This window comes from Ovis canadensis, chromosome 25 (genome assembly GCF_042477335.2).
Source record: "Ovis canadensis isolate MfBH-ARS-UI-01 breed Bighorn chromosome 25, ARS-UI_OviCan_v2, whole genome shotgun sequence".
NCBI lineage: Eukaryota > Metazoa > Chordata > Mammalia > Artiodactyla > Bovidae > Ovis > Ovis canadensis.
Genome location: NC_091269.1, coordinates 26,963,278 through 26,990,430, shown reverse-complemented (window position 1 = coordinate 26,990,430; position 27,153 = coordinate 26,963,278). Strand labels below are relative to the sequence as shown.

Below are 27,153 nucleotides of genomic sequence, written 5' to 3'. Positions count from 1 at the left end.
GACTTGTTCTTTTTACTTTTCTAGTTTACTTAAAAATTTTTTTTTCTTCTCATTTACTTCTAAAGTAAAATTCAGCACAGTACCATATATCATTGGAACTAATATAAACATGACTGAACCAAACACTTGTGGCATTTTTCTGTTTATTTGCACGTTGATGAGGCTTGTAAAAATACGAGGATTTTTTTAAGTGAAAAAACCAATATGTCTTAAGCATAAAAATAGGTCTGATTTTCATTTCTCACTATTTTCATTTCTCTCAAACCTGATCATTTTTGTAAAGAACAACAACAAAAATTCCTTTGAGAGATCTGTTTTTAAGGATGAAAGAGATATTCTTGGAACTTAAAAAAAACCACATCATTCTCTGCAAGGCAGTTAACACCCCATGCAAAAGATCATTAGCTATCTCTGGAAGTAACTGAGAAGTTGTTTTGGTTGTTGTAAATGCTGTTAAAACAAAACAAAAATGAAAGGTTGTGTTCACAAAAAAAGAGAGATCTGCATGGAGTAGAGAAGGGAGCCTCTGAAACTATAACTCTGTTTCCAACAATCTTCAAGAAAAAAGACTGACACCCTGGCATCAAAGAGAGCTCCACGTCCTAAGAGAGAGGAATGCATCTAAAATATACAGGTAGGATATCCGATCTCAATCCCGCATCCTGCGCAGCTTCTTGGAGGAGCCAGTTCACTCCATTTGGGCACATGCCCTTGCTTTGGGAACAGACTGTGGTATACTCATATGGGACACTCTTCAGCAGCACCAATCTATAGTGATACTAAGATGCCTAGTGGTTACCTGGGACCAGGAGTGGGGCAGGCAACACAGCAAAGGGCCCAGAGGGAACTTTTGGGGGCAACGGAAACTTTCCATGTCTTGAATGGACAGATAGTGATACCCACTTATTCATTTGTTAAAACTCATCGAATTGCTAAACGGAAGTGTGCGATGTAGTTGTAAATTGTATTTCACCAGGGTTAGTGAAAAACAAAACAGCAAAACACACAGGGGGTGTACTCCGGAAATACAGTGGCTGGCCCCAAGCTTCAGGATAGTGGTAGCCAACATTTATTTGCAGAGCGGCTCGCGCTGCGATCAGTTGGTCATCTGATGAAATTCTCAGCCTGTTTTCATTTTATAGAGGAGATACCGAACTCCGAGAGACGAGAATTCAGTGCAACTCAAAGACCCTAGAGTGGGTATATTAACCCAGGCTGTGACTGCATGGTTCAGTTTTAACCACCGCGCCATGCTGCCGGTACGTAGTAAAAATCTGGATATGTACGTTGAATGAAAGATTCCTGCCACAGAACGTCAAAGCTCACAAAAGGCCCAGTCAGAAACTGAAACGCAGCACCGAGCCAAGTACAGACCACAAGCCTCCAGCAGATCAGGACCGCGCGGCGGAGGGGCGGGGCTTCGCCGCCTGGGGGCGGAGTCATCGTTTCGCTTTCCGGCAAGCTTGTACCTCTTCTCTTGCCGTAGTGCCTGAAACCGGAAGTTCGCGCGAGGCGTGCTCTACATTTCCGGTCGAGAGCTGGACTTCTTGGTACCCATGTGGGAGCTGCTGTGAAGATTCACTGGCTTCTGAGTCCTGTCCAGAGTCGAGCTCTGGGTAAGCAGGGGCTGTGAGTCGGGGCGGTATGCAGGGGAGGGTAAGATGTCCTCGAATTTTCGAGTCTCCGCGGAGTTGGAGCTGAAAAACGCTTGGCGCGGCCCTCGGGGATGTCATTAGCTGTTATCGCTGTTGCTTTGGGGTTTCCACGTTTGGCGTCTGGGGGTTCCTGGACAGCAGGTGATGCGTCCGCAGCCGCGCTGAGTGCGGAGGAAAGTTGCTTGTACATGAGACATTTGCTGTTTGCCGTCACGCCGTCACACCTTCTTACAATTTTGTAGAAGGTTCTCACGGTGGGTCTGTTTCTTAACCTGTGTTTTTAGAAGTCTGCCAACGTGAGAGATGACGTCCTTAGCCCAGCAGCTCCAACGACTCGCCCTCCCTCAGAGTGACGCCAGTCTCTTATCTAGAGATGAAGTTGCCTCTTTGTTGTTTGACCCCAAGGAAGCGGCCACCATCGACAGAGAAACAGCCTTTGCCATTGGTGAGCTGCCTTTTAACTTAGAAAAAGCCCTGGGAAGCATGTGTGACCCGGATGTTGCTGTGTTTTCTGACCCGCTCTCTTAGCGGTTTGTAACCTGCTAACTCGACTTATGTTGTTACGGAAAAGAGAATGGCAAATAACTACGCTCTAGATGCATAAAATGTGTATAGGTAACGGTATCTGAATTTCACACCAAGGTTGGGGGGAGTCATCTAAGGTGTAGAAAGGAAGAGGCTGGAAGCAGTGGTTGGGGGTCAGGGAGGGGTCTTCCAAGGACTGGCCTAGTTATGGTACTGAAATTGTATTGGAAAAAAAGAAAAAAGGCCCCCTGCCTGGTGGTACTTTTTCTTCTCCTTGGTGAGATGAAATTTATTTTCTATGTTGGATAGAAATCTATGTTTGGGACTGTATTATTCTAAAAGAATAGAGAGAGTGTTAGAGAAAAACTGTAAAAGAAGTGCGAGGTGAGTTTACTTGCTAAGAATTGTTAAATAAACTGGAGTTTTCCTAGGATGCACTGGCCTGGAAGAGCTGCTTGGAATTGATCCTTCCTTTGAGCAATTCGAAGCACCGTTGTTCAGCCAGCTAGCAAAAACCTTGGAGCGCAGCGTTCAGACCAAAGCAGTGAACAAACAGCTGGATGAAAACATTTCATTGTTTCTTATTCACTTGTCTCCTTACTTCCTGCTGAAGCCGGCACAGAAGTGTCTGGAGTGGTTGATCCACAGGTAGCGAATGAAATTATAGAAATAATTATGGGATGATAACATTGATGTTTGAGAACATTTATTAATTTAAATATTGGGATAAATATGGTTTGTATTGGGTGAGATAAGTGTGTCCTTCTATATTGAACTCATTTTTATTGATAGTGAAAAGTAAAACTACTTTTTAGAAGATCTTGAGTAAATAGTCTAACCTCATTAGTTCTAAGGGGCTTATGTCACTTCGCTATTACAAATTGCTACTGCATATTTTGGGCAATGAGTGTTATTGAACTTCTTGCCAAAATAACAAAAATGGTGGTTTGGGAAGAGAGTAATATTATTCTTTAAAATACCATAGCTTAAGAAAAGCAGTAATAGCTAATGTTTATGGAACACTTTACACCAGGCCTGACGGTAAGCACGTTGTATGACTTACCTCAGTGCTTACAGCACTCCTGTGGGGGAGGTGCTTCTTTTATCCCCATTATACAATTGAGAAAACAGGTGTAGAAAGTTAAGCTGGCAGAGTCACATGACTAGTAAGCGGTGATATAAATTTGTTTCCAAGGCCTGATCTTTCATCTCCTTTTGAAATTGTCTTAAGTTTACTCAGTTTATTTTCTCATTTATTTACATCACATTGGTATCACATCATCGTTAACACATTTTTTTTTCTTATGGATGTTTTAAAAGTAGAAAGGCTTCCACTTCATTAACTGAAGGAATGAGGGTAAGGGAAGCCAGTGGGTCATTGAGAAAACATATTTTAACCTGGGTCTTCTGATGATCACATCATTAGATTCTTCAGACCAAAAAAAGAGTCAAATTTGTACTATTTCTGTCTGTCTTCTAGCATTTAATTTTCCCCAGATAAATCATTATTGTAAGGAGTACTTTTTGCCTTTGGTTTTCCATTTATTTATTCATGTAACTTATTTATTTAGGAAACATTCAGTTCAATACAAGGATGAATATGCTGCCTTTTCTTACCATTGTGAAATAAATGCCACAGTAAGGGTGTATACAAGGTTTTGGGGGTGTATGGTGATGCCTGAAGTAGTTGAAGAAAGCTTCATGGAAGAAATGATGTCTTGGCTAGTACTAAAGCCCTAATATAGAACTAATAAAAGGCAAGAGGTATGGTGCTATGAGAGAGAAGGGATAGGAGGGCTTAGACAGAGGGATCACTTGGCTGGGAGAATTTAGTAAAACATCTTGAGAAAGAAGCCTGGAAAGGATTTAGATCTTAAAGGCTGCTGCTGCCACCGCCGCCGCCGCCGCCACCGCTGCTGCTGCTGCTACTAAGTCGCTTCAGTCATGTCTGACTCTGTGCTACCCCATAGATGGCAGCCCACTAGGCTCCTCTGTCCCTGGGATTCTCCAGGCAAGAACACTGGAGTGGGTTGCCATTTCCTTCTCCAATGCATGAAAGTAAAAAGTGAAAGTGAAGTTGCTCAGTCGTGCCTGACTCTTAGCGAACCCATGGACTGCAGCCTACCAGCCTCCTCCATATCCATGGGATTTTCCAGGCAAGAGTACTGGAGTAGGTTGCCATTTAATGAATCTGACAATTAATAAATCTCTTATGTTAATTAGGTGGCATGACCAATACCAAGTTTTATAAAATTCATGGACAAATTAAATATGCTTGTAATTACATAATTTTTGTATTCAAAGAAGGTAAAATGATTTTCTTTGTAATTAGTCTTCTGACTTTCGGATCATGATATTAATAGTTAGGTAAACTGAGGAAACAGCTGTGGAAGGTGAGCTTTGGAGAACAGAGAGGAATTGAGTGTTGCCTAGTTGACCCAGTTTGGTTTTCTGTCGGTTTGACTGCAGTGATCCCAAAATCATGTTAATATAATAAATGGGGTTTTTTTTAAGTTGAGAAAAAATGAATGGATGTCAATTTTGATATTGAATATTTAAAAATACCACTGCATAAGAATTGGCCAACCCTATTGAATACTTTAATGCCTGTGCTTTAAGTGTGCTATACCTTGCTTCTAGTTTTATTGTTGTTTTAAGTGGGTTTAGGTCACTGATGTACCATTTGGGCACATAAGGAAATATATGCTTGTAACTTTTATATCCATTTGAATTGTTTGCTTCTTTTTTCTCCAGGTTCCATATCCATCTTTATAATCAAGATAGCCTCATTGCTTGTGTTCTGCCATACCATGAGACAAGAATATTTGTGCGGGTTATACAGCTTCTAAAAATTAATAATTCAAAGCACAAATGGTTCTGGTTATTACCAATTAAGGTATGATTGTTGAATGACATGTATCTGTATTAACTGCAAGCCTTCATAAAAGGTGTTATTTGGAAAAAATAAATCCATTGGTGTTCCTGAGAGTATACCAAGTATTACCTTCATCAGTTTTATTTCCTAGCTTCCATTTAAAACTATTATGAATAATAGCTGGCTTTTATTTGGTATGTGATAGTAGAATAGGTAGTTTGTATTTTATTATCTTTGATTCTCACAAAAAAACTTTTTATGGATGAATACAGGCTCAGAGAATTAAGTTACTCACCAAAGTTCAAGCAGCTCTAAAATGGCAGAGTCGAGATTTGAATCTAGATCTGATTCTAAAGCTTGTCTTTCTATTATACTGTGCTGTCTGGCATTTAGAATTTTGGAACTGAAAAGCTTAAAAAAGTCAGGTGAAGAAAAGCATAAAATACTTAGAAAAAGTAAAAAAAAAAAAAAGACTTGAAGGACTTCAGGAAATTATTATTGTGAAGAAGATGCTAAGAATTAATTTACAGATAAGTAATAGGATGATTGCCTTACAGGAAGGCTCTGACTGAGATAAGATAGCATGATTTTGTAGGAAAACAACTGACTTGCCATTACCACCTTGCTTGTAACTATAGTAAAGAAAGTAGATGTATGTTGTTAGCAAGAATTTTGTTAAATGTTGAGTAGTGATTTGGGCCAGCAGGCAGCAAATGGGATGAAAGTAGGCCAACAGGCTGTGACCTTGGAACGAGTAACTTTCTGGCTGATGACAGGTGGTCCATGATCAGAATTAGTAAAGAGAAAGGAATGGGAATTTTAATTAGAAGAAGAAAAGAATTTGGATGTAAAGCACTTAAACTAAAGAATATTCAGGAAGAGAAGGCCAACCTGTAGTAAAGCCTATCAAACTTTTACTCATTCTGCTAGTAACATTATTTTTTCCCCTAATCTACACAGAGACCCTGCTGTTCTCTAGACACACTTGTTTCAGGTATCCAAACCACACTTACCTATTACAGTTTGCAAATTATCTTTTCATTGATCTATTCAAAATGATGGAGCACTTACATATGCCATGCGCAGTGCTAGGTCTTGGGAAGAGCAGGATAAGCTGACTGGTTTCCTAGTCTATTTCTGTTACTCGTGTTATTGTAAAGCAGTGACAAAACCATATCACACTGACTCACAAACCAGGTTTAAATGGTAGAGTTACTAAGAATCTAGAGAATCTGGATTTAGATAAATACATATCAAAATGCAACGCATGATACGTAACCATTTTTCACTGAGTACCTCCATACACGTTGCTGGCCCTTCTCGTTTGAATTTCTGAAGTTTGCACAATTTTATATGTTAATCTCTTCTTTACCACCAGTTATAATGGAAGACTATATTTTGTATTAATGAACTGTAGCAGTTTGAAGCTGTTACTTTGGTAGGTACTTAAATGATGAGTTGATGAATTATCCTTAGTTAACAGTTGGTTCTTCCTGTCTGTAACAGCAATCTGGAGTGCCCTTAGCTAAAGGAACTTTGGTTACCCACTGCTACAAAGATCTTGGATTCATGGATTTCATTTGTAGTCTGGTGACAAAATCTGTGAAGGTGAGTAGTATGCTGTTTCATGAACGTGTAATTCCATTAGAAGGTTGTTTCCTCGGCCTGGAGAAAGCAGATGAAGGCCTTTTGTAGTAATAGTGGGACTTGGAAGAAGTGCCTTTTGTTAAGTGATCTCCACTTTTGGAACATGAGCAGCTTGATCGATCTTTCATCATCAAAGCTGTTTTTCTACAAAAATAAATTATTGTCTTCCTTGCCAAATTCTTTAAACAAAGATACATATACACAATGGAGTATTACTCAGCCGTTAAAAAGAATTCATTTGAATCAGTTCTGATGAGATGGATGAAACTGGAGCCGATTATACAGAGTGAAGTAAGCCAGAAAGAAAAACACCAATACAGTATACTAACACATATATATGGAATTTAGAAAGATGGCAATGACGACCCTGTATGCAAGACAGCAAAAAAGACACAGATGTGTATAACGGACTTTTGGACTCGGAGGGAGAGGGAGAGGGTGGGATGATTTGGGAGAATGGCATTCTAACATGTATACTATCATGTAAGAATCGAATCGCCAGTCTATGTCTGACGCAGGATACAGCATGCTTGGGGCTGGTGCATGGGGATGAACCAGAGAGATGTTATGGGGAGGGAGGTGGGAGGGGGGTTTATGTTTGGGAACGCATGTAAGAATTAAAGATTTTAAAATTAAAAAAAAAAAAAAAAGTCAGGAAGGTTGTTTATTCTTGCCGTGTAAAATTAGTGTCAGCCTGAAGTAGTTGAGAGCTGTAAATATTTTTACACCTATATCTCATTAGCTTTTCACTCCTAAATGTGTTTGGTTTGTGGTTTTTGTTCCAGGCTTTTGCTGAGTATCCTGGGAATTCCACTCAGTTGAGGGTGCTCTTTACTTTCTATGCCTCTACCATTGTGTCTGCTCTGGTGGCTGCCGAGGACTTATCCGACAATATAGTTGCCAAGCTGTTTCCATATATTCAAAAGGTTGGTCCCGCTTACGTGTAAAATAGATTATTTTGTACTGGAAGAAATTTTCTTGCTATTGAAAATTTCACTTAGGCATAAATGTTTTTACGCTGGCAGTTTATTTCAGATGGTTGATGAAATTTAATTTTTAGGTTAAAAAAAATGACTTCTTAAAAACCTACCAGAGTGGAGTCTTAGTTAGGAAGCTCCTGAACACTGTGGGACTTCCTGGCTGGTCCAGTGGTTGAGATTTGGCCTTCCAATGCAGAGGATACTGATACAGTTCCTGGTCAGGGAGCTAAGATTCCACATGCCTTGTGGCCAAAAAACCCAAAACCCAAAACAGAAGCAATATAGTAACATGCAGTAAAGGCTTTAAAGAATGGTCTAAATCAGAAAATCTTTGAGAAAAAAAAAGACAAAGTGAAATTGTTTTTAAAAGAATGGGTTAGAAAATCTCTTCAAGGCAGAGGCTCTCTTTTCATTCTTTTTGTATTGATTTCTTCTTGATGTTTCTCCTGCCCGAGTGCCTCATAGCCTTCCACCTTTCAGGTCCCCCGTAGACGAACTGCAAAAGCCCCCCCCCCCACCAGTGTCCCCAAATTATTGTCTTTAATCAGGTACTGTTTTGTTTCTGATTGAAGTCTCCCTTACACAGGTGGATGTTTGCATGTAAAGGAGACTCCTTTGCTCCTTTTAGCATGTGTAGTGGATGTCTGAGTTAGGAGGCCTGCTGAGATCGCCTTCTGTCTTTCGAGAGCCTTGTCTCATTTCCACGTCCCCTCAGGAAAGGGGGCCAGCATCTTGATTTTTCACTTCCAAGGAGTGTTGACTCTCAGTGTGCATTAGGTTGTATTCATCTCTAATCTATGACACTTCCAGTTTGTCAAAGTCAAGTAACATTTTTCAGTAGGCTAAAATAACATGGTTTGTCACTTTTCCTTATATTTTAAAAAATATTCAGGGATTGAAATCATCTTTACCAGATTACAGAGCTGCAACATACATGATAATATGTCAGATTTCCGTGAAAGTGGCCATGGAAGATACCTTCGTTAACTCCTTGGCTTCACAGATTATCAGAACACTGATCAGAATTCCGTCTCTGATCAAGGATGGATTGAGTTGCTTGATAGTGCTCCTTCAGAGACAGAAGCCAGAGAGCCTGGGGAAAAAGTACGTATACTTGAATTCAGAATGATGATAATTGGAGGTGAATGAAGTTATTTTGAGGAGTTTTTTTCATAGGATAAATTTTATGCTATTTTTAAAAATTGCCACTCACTGTCTTCTAACATGCAAAGTCAGCATTTTCTGTCTTTGTTTCTTCAAAGGCCATTTCCTCACTTGTGTGATGTCCCTAATCTTATTACGCTGCTTCATGGGATTTCTGAAACACACGACGTTAGTCCTCTTCTGCGTTACATGCTTCCCCACCTGGTCGTCTCCATGGTTAATCAGGTTACAGGTAAGCGGTGTTACATGTTGTGTCCAGAAACTTACTTTCTCATATTTGATTTAAAGATAAAAATCACACCCTGGTTAATATCTTTTAGATACCTAGAGTTTCTGCTGTCCAACTCTTTTTGTGTAATTTTGCTGTTTTTCTGACATGAGAAACATTTAGGGTGGGGAGCAGATTGGTTGAAGGGAGAACCTTGTTAATTGAGTGATACACTCAGTATTTTTTAAAATTAATTTTTATTGAAGTACAGTTGCTTTACAATGCTGTGTTAGTTTCTCCTGTACAGCAAAGTGAATCCATTATAAATGTACCTATATCCTTTTGGACTCCCTTTCAGGTTACCACAGAGCATTAAGTAGAGTTCTTCCTACTGTACAGTAGGTTCTCATTGGTGGTGGGGGTTTAGTTGCTAAGTTGTGTCCGACTCTTGGGATTAGGTGGACTGTAGCCTGTCAGGCTCCTCTGTCCATAGGATTTCGCAGGCAAGAATACTGGAGTGGGTTGCCATTTCCTTCTCCAGGGGATCTTCCCGACCCAGGAATCGAAAGTGGGACTCCTTCACTGCAGGCAGGTGCTTCACCAGCTGAGCTCTGAGGGAAGCCCAGGTCCTCATGAGCCTGTTCTATGCGTAGGATCAGTAGTGTGTGTGTGTCAGTCCCAATCCCCCAGCTCCTCCCACCTGCCAGCTTTCCCCCTTGGAATCCATACATTTGTTACCTATATCTGTTTGTCTGTTTCTGTTGCAAATAAGATCGTCTATACAGTTTTTCTGGATTCCACCTGTATGTGTTAATATACAATATTTGTTTTTCAGACTTACTTCACTCTGTGACACTCTCTAGATAGTATTATTTTTTTAAAAATGTGTGTTCTTTTACATGTTTCTACATGAAAAAAGACTATGGAATTATTTTAAAATAGTTAAAACACATTGTTGAGTCAAACTTTCCCTTTTCATCTAGATATTTAATAAACTTTAGTGAGTCCTTTATAATAAATATCTAGTCGCCCAAAAAAGTTTTTCTCCCTGAGTCATTGAAAATATAAGATGAAAAATCTCATGTGTGAAAATCCAGATTTAAAAAAGCCCAGAAGTTAATTAGAAGGTGATTATTGGCCTTATATGTTTTTCACCTTTCAATAAATATGGAAAGACAAGAAAGACATTCTTGGTGCTGTTGCTACTAGAATAAGAAAGACATACTAAGAAAGTCATCTCTAAAGTTACATCCATTTATTGGAAAACAAGGTTTACTTAACCCAGTCTCAGTTTAAACATGAGTTTCAGAAACATGGCTAGCACAAATGAAAGGGTACATTTCCTGTTCAGGTGGTGAGTAATGAAGTCAGGGCCAACATTCATTCTTACATAATGGAAGATGACAGCTCTTGGTTCAGTCAGGAGGCATTGAGATGAAAGTTTAGTCTGTATTCAGATAGTTTATTGAAATGTAGATTCAGGTCCCAGCTTCACCACTTGTAATGTGGCTTGGGGAAAGACTGTGTTTTTTGGACTTCAGTTTCATTAATGAGAGAGGCATGATAGTACTTGTTTTAAAAAAAAATATAGAGGATTTCAAGTAAAGGATAAATGAGGGTGATGTATACAAGATGATTTTGAAAGATACGAATGACCAAATAGGTGAAGTACACTTGAAAATAGGTATAAAGCTGGATGTGGATATATGTCTTAAAGTTATTCCTGTAGAAAGATTTTCTGCTATAAAAAAAACCTAATAGCATGCACATGCAAAAACATTTTTCTCCAGTCAATTTTAATTTGTTATGTATGCTAAGGAGAAGAAACTACAGAGATGGATGGTCAAGTCTATAGGAGACTCTTAGAAGCCATACTTACAAATATATCCCTGAAGAACAACTTAGACCATTTGTTGGCTGGGTAAGCTCTTACTTTTGATATGCTTTTGATATTTGTATTTCTGTGGCTTAGTATACTTCTCAGGGTTGGTTAACAGTTTTCCAGTATCCCTTTATAATGTATTTGTTGCTTTGTCCATGTTCATTTAATTGTAAGTACTTAGTCAAGTGATTGTGGCAACAGAAAAAGAGGTAATTTCTCTCTAGTGTCTTTAGTGTATATATGTGATCATGCAGAGTTAATAGTGAAGATAAATTTGGGTTATATGTAATTTGTGGTTATTTAAAATTTCCTCATACTAAGTGGACCAAAATGCAAGAAACAATATATCACAGTTGGTAATCAGTAAATGTCATTAAGAAACTTAAACCACTAAGGAAAGATAGTTGAGAGTCTCCTGTTTTCTTTTCTTACTGGAAGGGCAACTGGATACAGTGTAAAGAATGTAGTCATAGTAGTCAGAAAAAAAGTGGAGGTGTTAGGTGCTCGGTCACTCTTTGTGACCCCATGGGCTATAGCCCGCCAGGCTCCTCTGCCCATGGAATTCTCCAGGCCAGAGTACTGGAGTGGGTTGCCATTTCCTTCTCCAGGTGATTTCCCAACCCTAGAGATTGAACCTGGGTCTCCTACAGTGCAGGCGGGTTCTTTACCATCTGGGCCACCAGGGAAGCCCAGACACAAGTTATAGCCTTCCTATTATCACCTCCAGGCAAGTAGAGTAGTGAGTTCTGAAAGTCAGGCTGTGCGGATCTGGTTTTGTCATTTTGTGTCATTGGGCAGGTACCTATCTACAGTTCAGTTCAGTTCAGTCGCTCAGTCGTGTCCGACTCTGCGACCCCATGAATCGCAGCACGCCAGGCCTCCCTGTCCATCACCAACTCCCGGAATTCACTCAGGCTCGAGTCCATTCAAGTCAGTGATGCCATCCAGCCATCTCATCCTCTGTCATCCCCTTCTCCTGCCCCCAATTGCTTCCAGCATCAGAGTCTTTTCAACTCTTTGCATGCGGTGGCCAAAGTACTGGAGTTTCAGCTTCAGCATCATTCCCTCCAAAGAAATCCTACAGAGTGTGTCATTTGTGCACCCTGCTCCCAAGTTGGCTTGTGAATTAAATGATATGCAAAGTACTGTTGAGAGGTTGGCTGTGGACTGAGACAGGGATTGAAAACTGTGCTCCACTTTTTATGATATAATAGTGCTCACTGAGTATTCCCTCTTGTTGCTGTTCTTGTTTAACCTAAGGCAAATTATAAGACTTCTTGGTCGGAGTTTTTGTACCTGTAGAATTAATCTAATTTTTACCCTGTGGAGGACAGAGATAATACATTCTAAAGCACGTAGTATGTAGTAGGTGTTCAATACATAGTAACTCTCATGCTGCTAGTATTTGTTTTGTTTTGCAGCCTTCTTTTTGAAGAATATATTTCATATAGTTCCCAGGACAAAATGGATTCTGATAAAGTAGCTTTGCTTAATGAACAGTTTCTTCCACTTATCAGACTTTTAGAAAGCAGGTAAGCTGTGTGGATGTGTGTGTGTGCACTTATTAACGTGTACCGCTGGTTTTATAGAGATGATTTACAAGTTACTTAAAAAGTGAAGGAATTATAAAGGGATTGTTTTTCTTTTCTACCTTTTAGGAAGGGACAATTATAGGATTTAAATATATTTGAAATATAAGTGAAAGTAAAGGTTGTATGGGGACAATGAAGAGTATAATTTTTTATATAAATTGTTGTTGAGATAGTCATAGTAACAACTCGATCAATGTCATTTGATTTTACATATTCCGTCTGTCAGAAGTTTAAGTCTTAATCTCAGTAATTTGAAAAAGTTACATTTTTTTTCTTTTATACCTAGATGGTCTGTGTAGTTAATAACTTTATTAAGAATAATAAACTGACTCTTTAATTTCATCCCAGATACCCCAAAACATTAGATGCTGTATTAGAGGAACGCCTAAAGGAAATTACAGACCTGAAAAAGCAGGAGCTTTTTCACCAGTTTATCTCTCTTTCTACAAGTGGAGGAAAGTATCAGGTAACTTTTTCTTCAGGGGATTTGTGACATGGATATTCATGGGATTATTTGAAGAGCTTGGGAAGGAAATTTGCTACTTCACTCCTCTGTTTGAGAAGTTCCATGGAGAGAGATTTACTCAGTTTGCCTTAGTTACCAGAAGTAAGACTCTGAGGCAGGAATTAAATAATTGCAGAAAGGTACAGTAATTTTTACATAACTGTGAACCTGATGCTTATTTCAGGAAAAGTGTTATTTGGAAATTTTATATCTCATGCTCGTTAGCAATCACCAAAAGATGGCCTAACTTAGATTTCTAGAGATCCTTATCTTTCTCCTGTATCTTCACTTCTTAGCACAGCACCCGCCAGCCACATGTGGCTATTTAAGTCATTGATTAGGAAAAGAGAGATAGATTTTGTTTCATGATTATGTTAGGATTTCAGAAATTCTCTAGGGACAATTTGCCCCAAGTCGTTATGCTAGAAGTTAGACGCTTAACGTAGTTCTTATTGTCTGCCTTGAAAACAAATGTTATGAAGAGAAATGTGATTGTTCTGGTTTTTCTCTTCCATAATTAGACTTTTGCATCTTTAGTGGTATTTCATTTCCAGATCACAGGTTGATAGGCTTCCTTCTTAGTCTAATTACATAAATAAGTGAAGTTGTTAACAACTCCATTGTCACATCATTTTCTTAATAGATGAAATGCATTCTCTCTTCAGTGATCAGTTTTTTTGATGCATATTTTCATTTTGATGCTAATACCCCGTGGTTTATCTTAGGTGTTTTTCACCTTGCCATCAGATATACATAAAGAACACAGAATCACTTCATAAATTACTTCACTGATTTAAACCTACATATAGACACAACTATACATGAAATCCCACTCCAGTTCTCTTGCCTGGAAAATCCCATGGACGGAGGAACTAAGAGTCGGACATGACTGAGCGACTTCACGTTCACTTTTCACTTTAATCCGTTGGAGAAGGAAATGGCAACCCACTCCAGTGTTCTTGCCTGGAGAACCCCAGGGACGGGGGAGCCTAGTGGGGTTGCACAGAGTCAGACACGACTGACGTGACTTAGCAGCGGTGGCAGCATACACGAAGTCACAGCATTCACAGTACAGATTTTTGTATCTATTTACAAATCATACTGTGTTTTGGAGGCAAAGATTTTGCTTTACTTTTTACTTTTGGTTTACGTTTTGCTTTCTGAAATTAGATGGTTATTGAATATGTCAGCGTGGTGTGGTTTTCTTTGGTTCTTGATTATATGCTGCTCAGATGTAATGGTGAGATCATTTGCTAATTGTGATGAATCCTACAGTTTTTAGCAGATTCTGATACCTCCTTGATGCTCAGTCTGAATCATCCGCTTGCTCCTGTGAGACTTCTGGCCATTAATCACCTGAAAAATGTCATGACAACACCAGAGGTTTGTGTTAAATAGCTTTCATTTTTGATGTTTTTATCCTTGTGATGAACAATGTAAGAAATTGAAGTTACCACCTAGAGTCAATATTGTTTAATTATAAAGGTAACCCTAATAAAGCAGATGCGAGTTCATTGGACAAAGATTTAAGACCATACGTACTGAAAGCCTCTATTTTTAACCTGTATATATGTTTTAGCTGGTAAAGAATCCACCTGCAGTGTGGGAGACCTGGGTTCGATCCCTGGGTTGGGAAGATCCTCTGGAGAAGGGAAAGGCAACCCACTTCAGTATTCTGGCCTGGAGAATTCTATAGACTGTATAATCCATGGAGTCGCAAAGAATGGGACACAACTGAGCAACTTTCACTTTCTTTCATGTCCTAGTAACAACTTGTTATCAATGTTTCCACATTGCAGATGATTAGGTTAGTTTTTGTTTGTTTGTTTGTTTTGTTTTGTTTGTTTTTTTTTAATTTTTAGTTTTTTATTTTTTAAATTTTAAAATCTTTAATTCTTACATGCATTCCCAAACATGAACCCCCCTCCCACCTCCCTCCCCAGAACATCTTTCTGGGTCATCCCCATGCACCAGCCCCAAGCATGCTGCATCCTGCGTCAGACATAGACTGGCGATTCAATTCACATGATAGTATACATGTTAGAATGTCATTCTCCCAAATCATCCCACCCTCTCCCTCTCCCTCTGAGTCCAAAAGTCCGTTATACACATCTGTGTCTCTTTCCCTGTCTTGCATACAGGGTCGTCATTGCCATCTTCCTAAATTCCATATATATGTGTTAGTATACTGTATTGGTGTTTTTCTTTCTGGCTTACTTCACTCTGTATAATCGGCTCCAGTTTCATCCATCTCATCAGAACTGATTCAAATGAATTCTTTTTAACGGCTGAGTAATACTCCATTGTGTATATGTACCACAGCTTTCTTATCCATTCATCTGCTGATGGACATCTAGGTTGTTTCCATGTCCTGGCTATTATAAACAGTGCTGCAATGAACATTGGGGTACATGTGTCTCTTTCAATTCTGGTTTCCTCAGTGTGTATGCCCAGAAGTGGGATTGCTGGGTCATAAGGTAGTTCTATTTGCAATTTTTTAAGGAATCTCCACACTGTTCTCCATAGTGGCTGTACTAGTTTGCATTCCCACCAACAGTGTAGGAGGGTTCCCTTTTCTCCACACCCTCTCCAGCATTTATTGCTTGCAGATTTTTGGATCGCAGCCATTCTGACTGGTGTGAAGTGGTACCTCATTGTGGTTTTGATTTGCATTTCTCTAATAATGAGTGATGTTGAGCATCTTTTCATGTGTTTGTTAGCCATCCGTATGTCTTCTTTGGAGAAATGTCTATTTAGTTCTTTGGCCCATTTTTTGATTGGGTCGTTTATTTTTCTGGAGTTGAGCTGCATAAGTTGCATGTATATTTTTGAGATTAGTTGTTTGTCAGTTGCTTCATTTGCTATTATTTTCTCCCATTCAGATGGCTGTCTTTTCACCTTGCTTATATTTTCCTTTGTTGTGCAGAAGCTTTTAATTTTAATTAGATCCCATTTGTTTATTTTTGCTTTTATTTCCAGCATTCTGGGAGGTGGATCATAGAGGATCCTGCTGTGATTTATGTCTGAGAGTGTTTTGCCTATGTTCTCCTCTAGGAGTTTTATAGTTTCTGATCTTACATTTAGATCTTTAATCCATTTTGAGTTTATTTTTGTGTGCGGTGTTAGAAAGTGATCTAGTTTCATTCTTTTACAAGTGGTTGACCAGTTTTCCCAGCACCACTTGTTAAAGAGATTGTCTTTACTCCATTGTATATTCTTGCCTCCTTTGTCAAAGATAAGGTGTCCATATGTGTGTGGATTTATCTCTGGGCTTTCTATTTTGTTCCATTGATCTATATGTCTGTCTTTGTGCCAGTACCATACTGTCTTGATGACTGTGGCTTTGTAGTAGAGCCTGAAGTCAGGCAAGTTGATTCCTCCAGTTCCATTCTTCTTTCTCAAGATTGCTTTGGCTATTCGAGGTTTTTTGTATTTCCATAGAAATCTTGAAATTATTTGTTCTAGTTCTGTGAAAAATGTGGCTGGTAGCTTGATAGGGATTGCATTGAATTTGTAAATTGCTTTGGGTAGTATACTCATTTTCACTATATTGATTCTTCCAATCCATGAACATGGTATATTTCTCCATCTATTAGTGTCCTCTTTGATTTCTTTCATCAGTGTTTTATAGTTTTCTATATATAGGTCTTTAGTTTCTTTAGGTAGATATATTCCTAAGTATTTTATTCTTTTCGTTGCAATGGTGAATGGAATTGTTTCCTTAATTTCTTTTTCTACTTTCTCATTATTCGTGTATAGGAATGCAAGGGATTTCTGTGAATTAGGTTAGTTTTAATTGAGAGTTTTTCAAGCTGGGATTAGGGATGAATTTATAGAGGGTCACAAATTATCTGAGTTTTCAGTTTTGGAATTTGAATTTGACAGTCTGACTTAACATGGACATATTTGAGGAGATCAGAATGATAGCTTTTGGAACCCTGTTCAGTTTTGGTACCTGCCAGTCTCATTTGTGTCTAAAATTTTGGTGACTCCAAATAGTAAGTACAGAAGCTGACGTAATTTGTAAATAAAGCTTTTGCCCAAATAATATTTTACAAAGACTTTGCAGTGATTCGAGTAGAGCAGTATTTTCCGAACTTTAGTCATTCAGCCGCATTTTTTTGCTGTATTAGCTTACAACTGATGTTATTTTTTAGCTCCTTTTAAATGGACTCACTGCTTTTTCACATAGCCTTGTTTGTTCCTTTTCTTAAAATATGGTGGACTGGGGCTTCCATGGTGGCTCAGTGGTAAAGAATCTGCTTGCCAATGAAGGGGACTTGGGTTTGATCCTTGGGTTGGGAAGATTGCCTGGGGAAGGAAATGGCAGCCCACGTCTGTATTCTTGCCTGGGAAATCCCTCGGACAAGGAGGAGTCTTGTGGGCTGCAGTCCATGGGGTCACAGAGGAGTCGGACATGATTTAGTGACTAAGCTACAACAATGGTTGATTATAGTATAGTATAATATAGTATTATATATTTTTTTTTAACTTTTTATTTTGTTTTAGGGTAGAGCCGATTAACCAACAGTGTTGTAATAGTTTCAGGTACAGTATTATAAGGAAATGGCAACCCACTCCAGTGTTCTTACCTGGAGAATCCCAGGGGCGGGAAAGCCTGGTGGGCTACCGTCTACGGGGTCGCACAGAGTCGGACACGACTGAAGTGACTTAGCAGCAGCTTAGTAATTCAGTATTTTTATAGGTTATGCTTCAAACAAAGTAAATATAAAATATTGACTATATTCCCTATGCTATGAATTAATTCCTTGTAACTTACTGAATTTATACCTAGTAGGCTTGTACTTCTTTATTCTCTTCATCTGTTTCACATAGCTTTTACATCATGAGTTTAAAGTGCTAACTGTATGTACATTTTATTATAGTTAGTACAGTTGGAAATAAGAATATTCATCTATGCAATATCTAAAATGACCTCGTGCTCTACCGCTTGCGTATTTGGGAAATTTTTGGACTAGAGAAACGCAGTAGGAGAAATTCATCTCTTCGTAGCACATAACAGTGTAAACAGGCTGAGCTCTGAGCTTGTGCCGTCGCCGTTGAAACCAGATTCATGTTGCACGTAGGATTTAATTACAGCTAGTCATAATTACTGCTTTAAATTTATTCATGACTGTTCTTTTTAGTTTTTTAGCTTTTAACTTACAGTTTTATAAATATTTTGAAAATGTTCTAGTTTAGATTTTTAAACAGTTATACTTACTTTTGAAAATGGTTGATGTACTCATATTTGAAAAATACTGCTTTGCTTGATTGATTCCTGATCTGGTACAAATTATGTTTCTTTCATAAATTGCTGGTAGATTTGTCTTACTGACTTGTTGGATAAGTAAACCCAGTGAGTACTGTTCTTTGTTGTAATCGGAAGATTTCAGTGAGTAGAATAAGAAAGGAGTTCCTGAAATCTCCTAATATTATTGAACTCATTCTCATCCTTCTTTTACTCTTTATCCAGTCCTACCCAGGATTTGTTAGTTTTTCAGTGAAGGGCAGGCAGTATATACGTACGTTCAACTTACAGGCTTAAGTACTGTAACTGCAGTTAATGTCTGTCTTCGCATGCATTGATTTCCTTTCACGTCTCCATTTATGTCTGTACAGAGGTAGGTTCTGTTCTCGAATTCCAGATTGAGCTATTGGGCTACTTGTTAGCTTTTGAGGAAAATTTGACATTATACTTTGACTTAGTTTTGTGGATTTGAAGGATTTTACTTTTTCTCTTCTAACCTTCCCTTCTGATCTACATTTTTCTTCTATAGGATTATTAACTTTTTTTTTTTTTTTTTTTTACCACCTACAGTCAGAGCTATAGTCAATTGGGTTCAGTTCATTTCAGTCGCTCAGTTGTGTCCGACTCTGCAACCCCATGAATCACAGCATGCCAGGCCTCCCTGTCCATCACCAACTCCTGGAGTTTACTCAAACTCATGTCCATCGAGTCGGTGATCCCATCCAATCATCTCATCCTCTGTCGTCCCCTTCTCCTCTTGCCCCCAATCCCTCCCAGCATCCAAGTCTTTTCTAATGAGTCAACTCTTCGCATGAGGTGGCCAAAGTACTGGAGTTTCAGCTTTAGCATCAGTCCTTCCAATGAACACCCAGGACTGATCTCCTTTAGAACGGACTGGTTGGATCTCCTTGCAGTCCAAGGGACTCTCGAGTCTTCTCCAACACCACAGTTCAAAAGCATCAATCCTTCAGTGCTCAGCTTTCTTCACAGTCCAACTTCCACAATCCGTATATGACCACTGGAAAAACCATAGCCTTGACTAGACGGACCTTTGCTGGCAAAGTAATATCTCTGCTTTTGAATATGCTATCTAGGTTGGTCATAACTTTCCTTCCAAGGAGTAAGTGTCTTTTAATTTCATGGCTGCAGTCACCATCTGCAGTGATGTTGGAGCCCCCAAAAATAGTCTGACACTGTTTCCACTGTTTCCCATGAAGTGATGGGACTGGATGCCATGATCTTCGTTTTCTGAATGTTGAGCTTTAAGCCAGCTTTTTCACTCTCCTGTTTCACTTTCATCAAGAGGCTTTTTAGTTCCTCTTCACTTTCTGCCATAAGGGTAGTGTTATCTGCATATCTGAGGTGATTGAGATTTCTCCCGGCAATCTTGATTCCAGCTTGTGCTTCTTCCAGCCCAGCGTTTCTCATGATGTCTCTGCCTGTAAGTTAAATAAGCAGGGTGACAATAGACATCCTTGACGTACTTCTTTTCCTATTTGGAACCAGTCTGTTGTTCCATGTCTGGTTCTAAGTGTTGCTTCCTGACCTGCATATAGGTTTCTCAGGAGACAGGTCAGGTGGTCTGGTATTCCCATCTCTTTCAGTATTTTCCACAGCTTATTGTGATCCACACAGTCAAAGGCTTTGGCATAGTCAATAAAGCAGAAATAGATGTTTTTCTGGAACTCTCTTGCTTTTTCCATGATCCAGCAGATGTTGCCAATTTGATCTCTGGTTCCTCTGCCTTTCCTAAATCCAGTTCGAACATCTGGAAGTTCACGGTTCATGTATTGCTGAAGCCTGGCTTGGAGAATTTTGAGCATTACTTTACTAGCATGTGAGATGAGTGCAATTGTGTGGTAGTTTGAGCATTCTTTGATATTTCCTTTCTTTGGAATTGGAATGAAAACTGACCTTTTCCAGTCCTGTGGCCACTGCTGAGTTTTCCAAATTTGCTGGCATATTGAGTGTAGCACTTTCACAGCATCATCTTTCAGGACTTGAAATAGCTTTACTGGAATTCCATCACCTCCACTAGCTTTGTTCATAGTGATGCTTTCTAAGGCCCACTTGACTTTACATTCCAGGATGTCTGGCTCTAGGTGAGTGATCACACCATTGTGATTATCTTCGTCGTGAAGATCTTTTTTGTACAGTTCTTCTGTGTATTCTTGCCACCTCTTCTTAATATCTTCTGCTTCTGTTAGGTCCATACCATTTCTGTCCTTTATCAAGCTCATCTTTGCATGAAATGTTCCCTCGGTATCTCTGATTTTCTTGAAAAGATCTCTAGTCTTTCCCATTCTGTTGTTTTCCTCTGTTTCTTAAGGAGTCTTATATTTTTGTTGTGAATGATTTTATGTTTTATTTTCTTTCATAATTTAAAAGAAAAACATGAACTTTTTTTTGGCAGAGTGCATGTCATCATCCTTACAAAAACTTTGAAAGTTAATATGCTTCATTTTAACACTGCTGATGTCTAAGGCACTGTTTTAAGCATTGATATGTATTATTTGATCCTGTAGCAATCTTTTGAGGGACGTACTATTATTAGCCCTGTGTTATAGATGAGAATAATGAGGCTTAGGAAGGTTATGTAACTTACTCAAGATCTCATAGCTTGTCCAGTGGTAGAGCTGGGATTTCAACCCAGACAATCTGGTTCTGTAATCTCTGCACTCCCAATATGTAGGTTTTCTCTCATTTTAACAGAATAAAAATTGCATTTCAATTACACGTGTTATATTTTCAGTGGAAACTGGAAAAAGTTTGTACCCAACAATTATTCATCTAAAAAGGACTTTTAGAGATTGCCTAGTTCAACGCCAATTCAATCCATGTGTGCCAGGGGCAGCAGAGCCTGTGTTCCTTGACTGGAATTCTGGAATGCCTTTCACAAAACCATACTTCCTTTCTAATTTAAAGTCTCAAGAGATTTTAGCAACAACTAATTTTTTTTCCCTATTGTTCAGGAGAGTATCGATGAGTCTTTTATAAAAGAAGCTATTTTAACCCGATTAGATGATGACAATATAGATGTCGTTTTGTCGGCTATAAGTGCTTTTGAGGTGAGTGACTTTGTTGTTCATTGAAGTGCATGTTTTGCTTGTAAATATTTACTTACCCTTCTCACATGAATCACCTCTAGGCAGGAATATATTTGTAAATTATTCTTTTTTGGAAATAGTTCTGTTGAGATCACAGACTTTTAACTGGGGAGAGCACATAGGAGTAGTTAGATTACACAGCTTTATATGTCTGGAAGTTCTTTTAGAATGGAAAAGTGCTTTTTATTAATAGTAAATTCCCGAGGTTCATGGGAAATTGGCTCCTGAGTGCCACTTTTGAGAAACTGCCCACATACAACTTTTAAATTATGCTGGGATTCTTGGGAGATAAATTCTCTTTTTTGGACTGGGGGATAAATTCTTTATAATTCATAATTTTTTTAAGTTTAATAAGCACCATATTTGAAGCAAGTAAAAATTTACTCATGGGTATTTTTTTCTCTCTAGATTTTCAAACAACACTTTAGTTCAGAAGTGACAGTTTCACATCTCCTGAATCTCTTTCAAAGAGCAGAACTTTCAAAAAATAGGGGATGGTAAGTATTTATATCTCCTCTTACAAATAAGTTAGTGAAATTCTTGTATGAAGTTCACTTTTATTTGGGTTTGTATGGGTCATAATATTCCCTGTGTTTGAAATTTTTCTTAATAAAATGGAAAAAAATATAATGTGTGACATAATGCTAAGATCTGGGAAGTAGGATGGGGGGCGACTTTAATTTTTTACTTTATATAATTTTGTGGGGTCTTTTTTTTTTTACAAGAATAATATAATACTTTATAAGTAAAAACAAACACAAATACATTAAATAAAAAATAGACTCAGAGGCACATGACACTTTTTTGTAATATTTGATGAGCTTTTGTTATTTCATTTTTGGCACCTACCCTTTTTACATGGAAAACTGACTAAGCTCTTTAGAGAATGAAAGCGTGTCTTACAAGTTTTTATATCCTATGTAGCTGAACAGAGCATAACATCTGTTCAGATATTATTTTTTTAACTTAAGAGTGAATCTTGGATTTCTAGTGGAGTTGAGACATAGTATAGTGTGATCTTTGTTTTATGTTATAATTAATGATCTCTCAAAAAAAAATTGGGCTTCCCCTGTGGCTCAGCTGGTAAAGAATCCGCCTGTCATGTGGGAGACCTGGGTTCGATCCCTAGGTTGGGAAGATTCCCAGAAGGGAAGGGCTACCCACTCCAGTATTTTGGCCTGGAGAATTCCAGGGACTAAGTCCATAGGGTTGCGAAGAATCAGACACGACTCAGCGACTTTCACTTTCAAAAAAAAATATGATTTGACAGAATTGATTTAAAATTCATGCCCCAAATAACCCCTTTGTTATCATGGATTTTAAGTGATATCTTGATGTTTCTTAGTAATTTATTTGGTAAAGAGACCAGCGCAGTGTCAGTTGAGCTGGGAAAGTATGATGATGAGTTTTTGTTGAACTGAAGTCTAATGTATCTCAACCAAATGTGTTTATGTATCTTTTAGGTACAAGGTACTTGAGATTGCAGCAGGCATACTGATTAAAGAGGAAATACTGGGTGAAGATGATCAGTTGTCGAATCAGGTGGTGGTGCATCTGTTGCCATTTATGATCATTAACAGTGACAATATGGCATCTGCTGAAATGAAAATGGCTATTTATTTATCAAAATCAGGAATTTGCTCTTTGCATCCTTTATTAAGAGGCTGGAAAGAAGGTAAGAGATGAAGCTGTTTTTCAGAAAAGGTAAACAAGTGACACTTTAAAGAAGGAAGATAATGACAGGTAAAAATGGACAGTGATTGTTATTTGAAATTGTTTATGTTACATGCCAGCAAGATTTTTAAAAATTTTTACTGATATGAAAAGTATACTTTGAAAAGGAAGCTGACCCACTGATGAATTCTAAATTGTATGAAAAGAAAAATAAAAACCATACCTTCACAGGAAGATTGTAAAACTTTTGCCTAAATTGCTTACTTTGCATTCAAGTGAATGTTGGTGACAGAAGAGTCCCTGGTGTTTGATTCTTATGTATACATTCTTTTTTTTTGTAAACAGCTCTTGAAAATGTGATTAAAAGCACAAAGTCAGAAGAACTAATTGGTGTAGCAAATCAGAAGATGATTGAGTTGCTGGCTGACAATATAAATTCAGGGAATCCCTCTTCAATGTTAAAGATGGTAGGTACACTTTTGAAGTCCACACCTTGGGTTTCCTTCTCAGAATCTTTCTGGACTCTCAGTGGTTACTTGACTAGGTTCTTCTTTTATTTAAAACAACTTTTCCATTCTTGAGTACTTTGTTTTATTTTAAAAATATATAGTGTTATTTAGTGTATCTTGCAGATTGTTTGAAATCCTTAACATTTTGGAGAATTTATTTCATCATGGTTGTTTATTGGACCAGTAGGAATATAATGTATACTTTTTAATCTTTTTTCCTCTCATTTAAAGTATTAAAGTCATGTTTTTTTTTTAAAGAACAAAATAGAATCTGAAAGAGGAGAAATTTTCTTTTGCCTTAGTAAATAAACCTTTTAAAAACATAAAAACAAAAAACAAACAAAAAAAACCATAAAAACATCTAGTTGGCAGGTGCAATTATGTTCATTGTAATTTCTCAGATTATTTTTATAATTACTCAGAAGTCAATGCTTATTACTTTTTTAAGGTTTTATATCTATCATCTCTGATATTAGAACAAATGATACCTAGATAGGCAGAGGTTGAGAAAATTGTTTTTATGCAAACCGAGAGCCACCATTAATGGAGGTTGTTTATTTTTCAAGGTAGAGGATTTAATAGGTGTTGGAGAGAAGGAATCCTTTAGCGTGAAGCAGAAAGTGACTTTTCATGTAGTCATGGCTGTGCTTGTCTCCTGCTGTTCGTCCTTGAAAGAAACTCACTTTCCATTTGCAACAAGAGTCTTCAGTTTGTTGCAGAAAAAGATAAAGAAGCTTGAAAGTGTCATTACTACAGTGGTAAGTAAGGAGTGCAGAGGCTCTGGAGAGTCGAATGTTGAGACCACTTTGTCAATCACAGTAGAACTGAAAATTGGAGGCTGAGATGCTGAGTCTTTGGATTCTAGGAGTAGAATATGAAGTGGCCTTTTGTAGTAGTAGGTAATGAATTAGGCGCTCTCTTCCTTTTGCAGGAAATGTGATTGAGTAGTGGGATTTCAGGTTTGCGGTGTTTGTGTCTGATAATTGACTCTACTCTGTGTTATCTCTATTGGGCCATTTTCCGAGTTATACTGAACTACATCTAGTAATAAGGAATTCACTAGATACATTACTGTTTGAATAATATTGTTTTGTTCTGTTGTTTACTAAAATAGATCTTTTGTATTATTTTTATTTGGATTTTGCAAGCATATTATTATCTTTGACAGTCTTACATATTGATATTTTTACCTACTACCGCACCTTGAGGTGACAGATGTCTTTCTTTTAATATCTGCCGTAAATAGTGTCTCATTGTAGTGTCATCTTTACTTCTTGGGTTCCTTGTTGCAGGAGTTGCTCAACAGATCTCGTGTTTTTCACATTCATTTGTACCCTTTAGGATTTTATAAGTTCTATCACAGCCATTATAGCTGAATTTTTGTAAACTTTATAGAAATGAATTTTCATATTTTAAAAAAGTGGCCCAGGGAATTCCACGGTGGTCTCATGGCTAGGACTCTGCGCTTTCACTGCTGGGGCCCAGGTTTGATCCCTGTCGGGGAGTTAAGATCTCACAAGCCATGAGGCTCAGCCAAAAAAAATTAAAAAATAAAACGTAATTCAGATGAGCCCTTTTTAACTTCTTTCTTTATTTTTTTGAATGCATGGTGACCTGGACTCTTCTTGTTTTTAGTGATAAAGTGTAGACAAATTGAACATTTTATTATGGATAGATAACATGTTGTTTTATAAGTTTTGAGCATCTTTTTGGCTGTAGTAGCACATTGAGCCAATGAATTCCACTACCAGAGCCATTATCTTGAAAGTCTGGCTTTGGGTAATTTTACTTCCAAGTTATTACTCTGCACTCGCCTTGCGGAGTCTCATTTGTCATTTTCCTGCGCCACTTCTCGTGCTTCCTGTTGGCATTTTAGTGTAATTTAGTGCACCTTAACCTTATGCTACTCATGTAGAATCATCTGCAAATCTGGGGATTTGACCATGTATTATTCTTCAGATCAGCAGTAAAAGTGTGAAACGAGAAAAGTCTCTTTAAGGATCTCTTGGAAATGCAATTCCTTATCTTCTGTTTAGAAACATGCTTACCCTTTATTTGATAAAGCATAATTAACAGGAATAACATTTGATTTAGGGATGGGTTTTAAGAAAACACAGATAAAAATGAAGCCACACTGAACTTATTTGTGTCTTTTCTTGTGAATAGTGATGGTTAGACGTCTTAAAAAATCTGATTAAAACAACTAATCTCCCTACCCAAATACATGTATAGACAAAATTTTTCAAATTACACAATTATACAGCCGTTGCAGTCCATCTCTATAATTCATGTTCAGGACACCTTTGAATTAGTGCTGTTTTTGTTTTGCTTTAACATTTCAGGAGATCTCCCCAGAATGGCATTTTGAGCTGATGATGGATAGAGGGATACCGTTGGAGCTGTGGGCACATTACGTAAAACAGCTCAACACTGCCCAGCGGATTGACATGGAGGACTCAGTGTTACTCTTGTTTTCACTGAAAAATTTTATTCATACTCTAAAGGCTCCTAAATCTTTCCCTAAAGGTAGGACAAGCCGTGAATCCCTTGAGTGTGATACTGTGGAAAACTGAAGTATTAATTCTACAGTGTTGCTTGTCTTGAATGAAGAGTTCCCAGCAGTGTGTTCACAGAAGCTTACGCGCCCTTTCCCATTCTCTTCGCGTCCCCGTAGGTGACACATGGTGGAACCCCGAACAGCTGCGGGAAGACAGCAGAGACTACCTGCGTCTGCTCATTGGGCTCTTTGAGATGGTTCTCGGTGGTGCTGATGCCATTCACTTTCGGGTTCTGATGAAACTTTTCATAAAGGTACCAGGTCATCTTTTCCAGACATACTCTTCCCTTGAAGATGATGTTATAGATGATTTCAGTTTTGGTAGTTTTTAACGAAAAAGAAAGCAGACTTTTAAGCAGTGGAGTGTGTGATGACGGAGGCAGGCTGGTAAAGCTGTGCTGAATCATGACAGCAGCCCATAGGTTGGACAGAGACTGACATTGCTGCCGGCCTCCTAATGGCATTAGTCAGCCAGATATATTGGGCTGCTGTGATTATTAAATACCTGAGCAGGAGCCACTGAGTGGCTCTGCACATCCTAAACTGCCTCTCTGAACCACAGTGGAGAGATTTTGTCACAGCACCATGACCTCCATGCTGCCAGTGGTCAGTTCTTTATCCTGTCTTAACCTCTAAACAGTGTTTGACACAGTTGACATGGGTCACTCCGCCCTTAAAGTACTTTCTCAGCGAGGCTTCCTAACATCATTCTAGTCTGGGTTGTCTGCTTGGTGACCTCATCCTTTTCATTGTTTGAGCCCCAAATTATAGAGAAGTCCTCTGAATACCACTGCCAATAAGTCCTTTGAACTCATCTATATCCTTCCCAGTGGGTTAAAGTACCCAGCAGAGATGAATTTTAAAGTGACTAGACAAAGCAAAACATGGCAGTAAATTGTTCTTTGTAATTGTACACTAGAGGAAATTAGTGTACAAATTGGAACCAACTTACTTGAGTAAAGGGCTTCCCTGGTGGCTCAGATGGTAAAGAGTCTGCCTGCAGTGCAGGAGTCCCAGGTTCA

At 38.4% G+C, this 27,153-nt stretch overlaps 1 protein-coding gene across 1 annotated transcript in view; it reads left to right on the top strand.

The window, feature by feature from the left end:
* The first annotated feature begins 1,505 nt into the window (after positions 1–1,505).
* HEATR1 (HEAT repeat containing 1) overlaps positions 1,506–27,153 on the top strand; it is a 52,907-nt gene continuing 27,259 nt past the window's right edge. Inside the window, exons 1-19 of the mRNA XM_069571606.1 lie at positions 1,506–1,616; positions 1,940–2,100; positions 2,612–2,828; positions 4,935–5,076; positions 6,562–6,663; positions 7,488–7,628; positions 8,575–8,786; positions 8,945–9,078; positions 10,873–10,975; positions 12,358–12,468; positions 12,877–12,994; positions 14,309–14,416; positions 21,257–21,352; positions 21,800–21,888; positions 22,855–23,066; positions 23,411–23,536; positions 24,145–24,332; positions 25,917–26,100; positions 26,249–26,385. Coding sequence (XP_069427707.1) covers positions 1,959–2,100; positions 2,612–2,828; positions 4,935–5,076; positions 6,562–6,663; positions 7,488–7,628; positions 8,575–8,786; positions 8,945–9,078; positions 10,873–10,975; positions 12,358–12,468; positions 12,877–12,994; positions 14,309–14,416; positions 21,257–21,352; positions 21,800–21,888; positions 22,855–23,066; positions 23,411–23,536; positions 24,145–24,332; positions 25,917–26,100; positions 26,249–26,385 — 2,562 coding nt within the window. The 5' untranslated portion in view covers positions 1,506–1,616; positions 1,940–1,958. The remainder of the gene's footprint in view (positions 1,617–1,939; positions 2,101–2,611; positions 2,829–4,934; positions 5,077–6,561; positions 6,664–7,487; positions 7,629–8,574; positions 8,787–8,944; positions 9,079–10,872; positions 10,976–12,357; positions 12,469–12,876; positions 12,995–14,308; positions 14,417–21,256; positions 21,353–21,799; positions 21,889–22,854; positions 23,067–23,410; positions 23,537–24,144; positions 24,333–25,916; positions 26,101–26,248; positions 26,386–27,153) is intronic.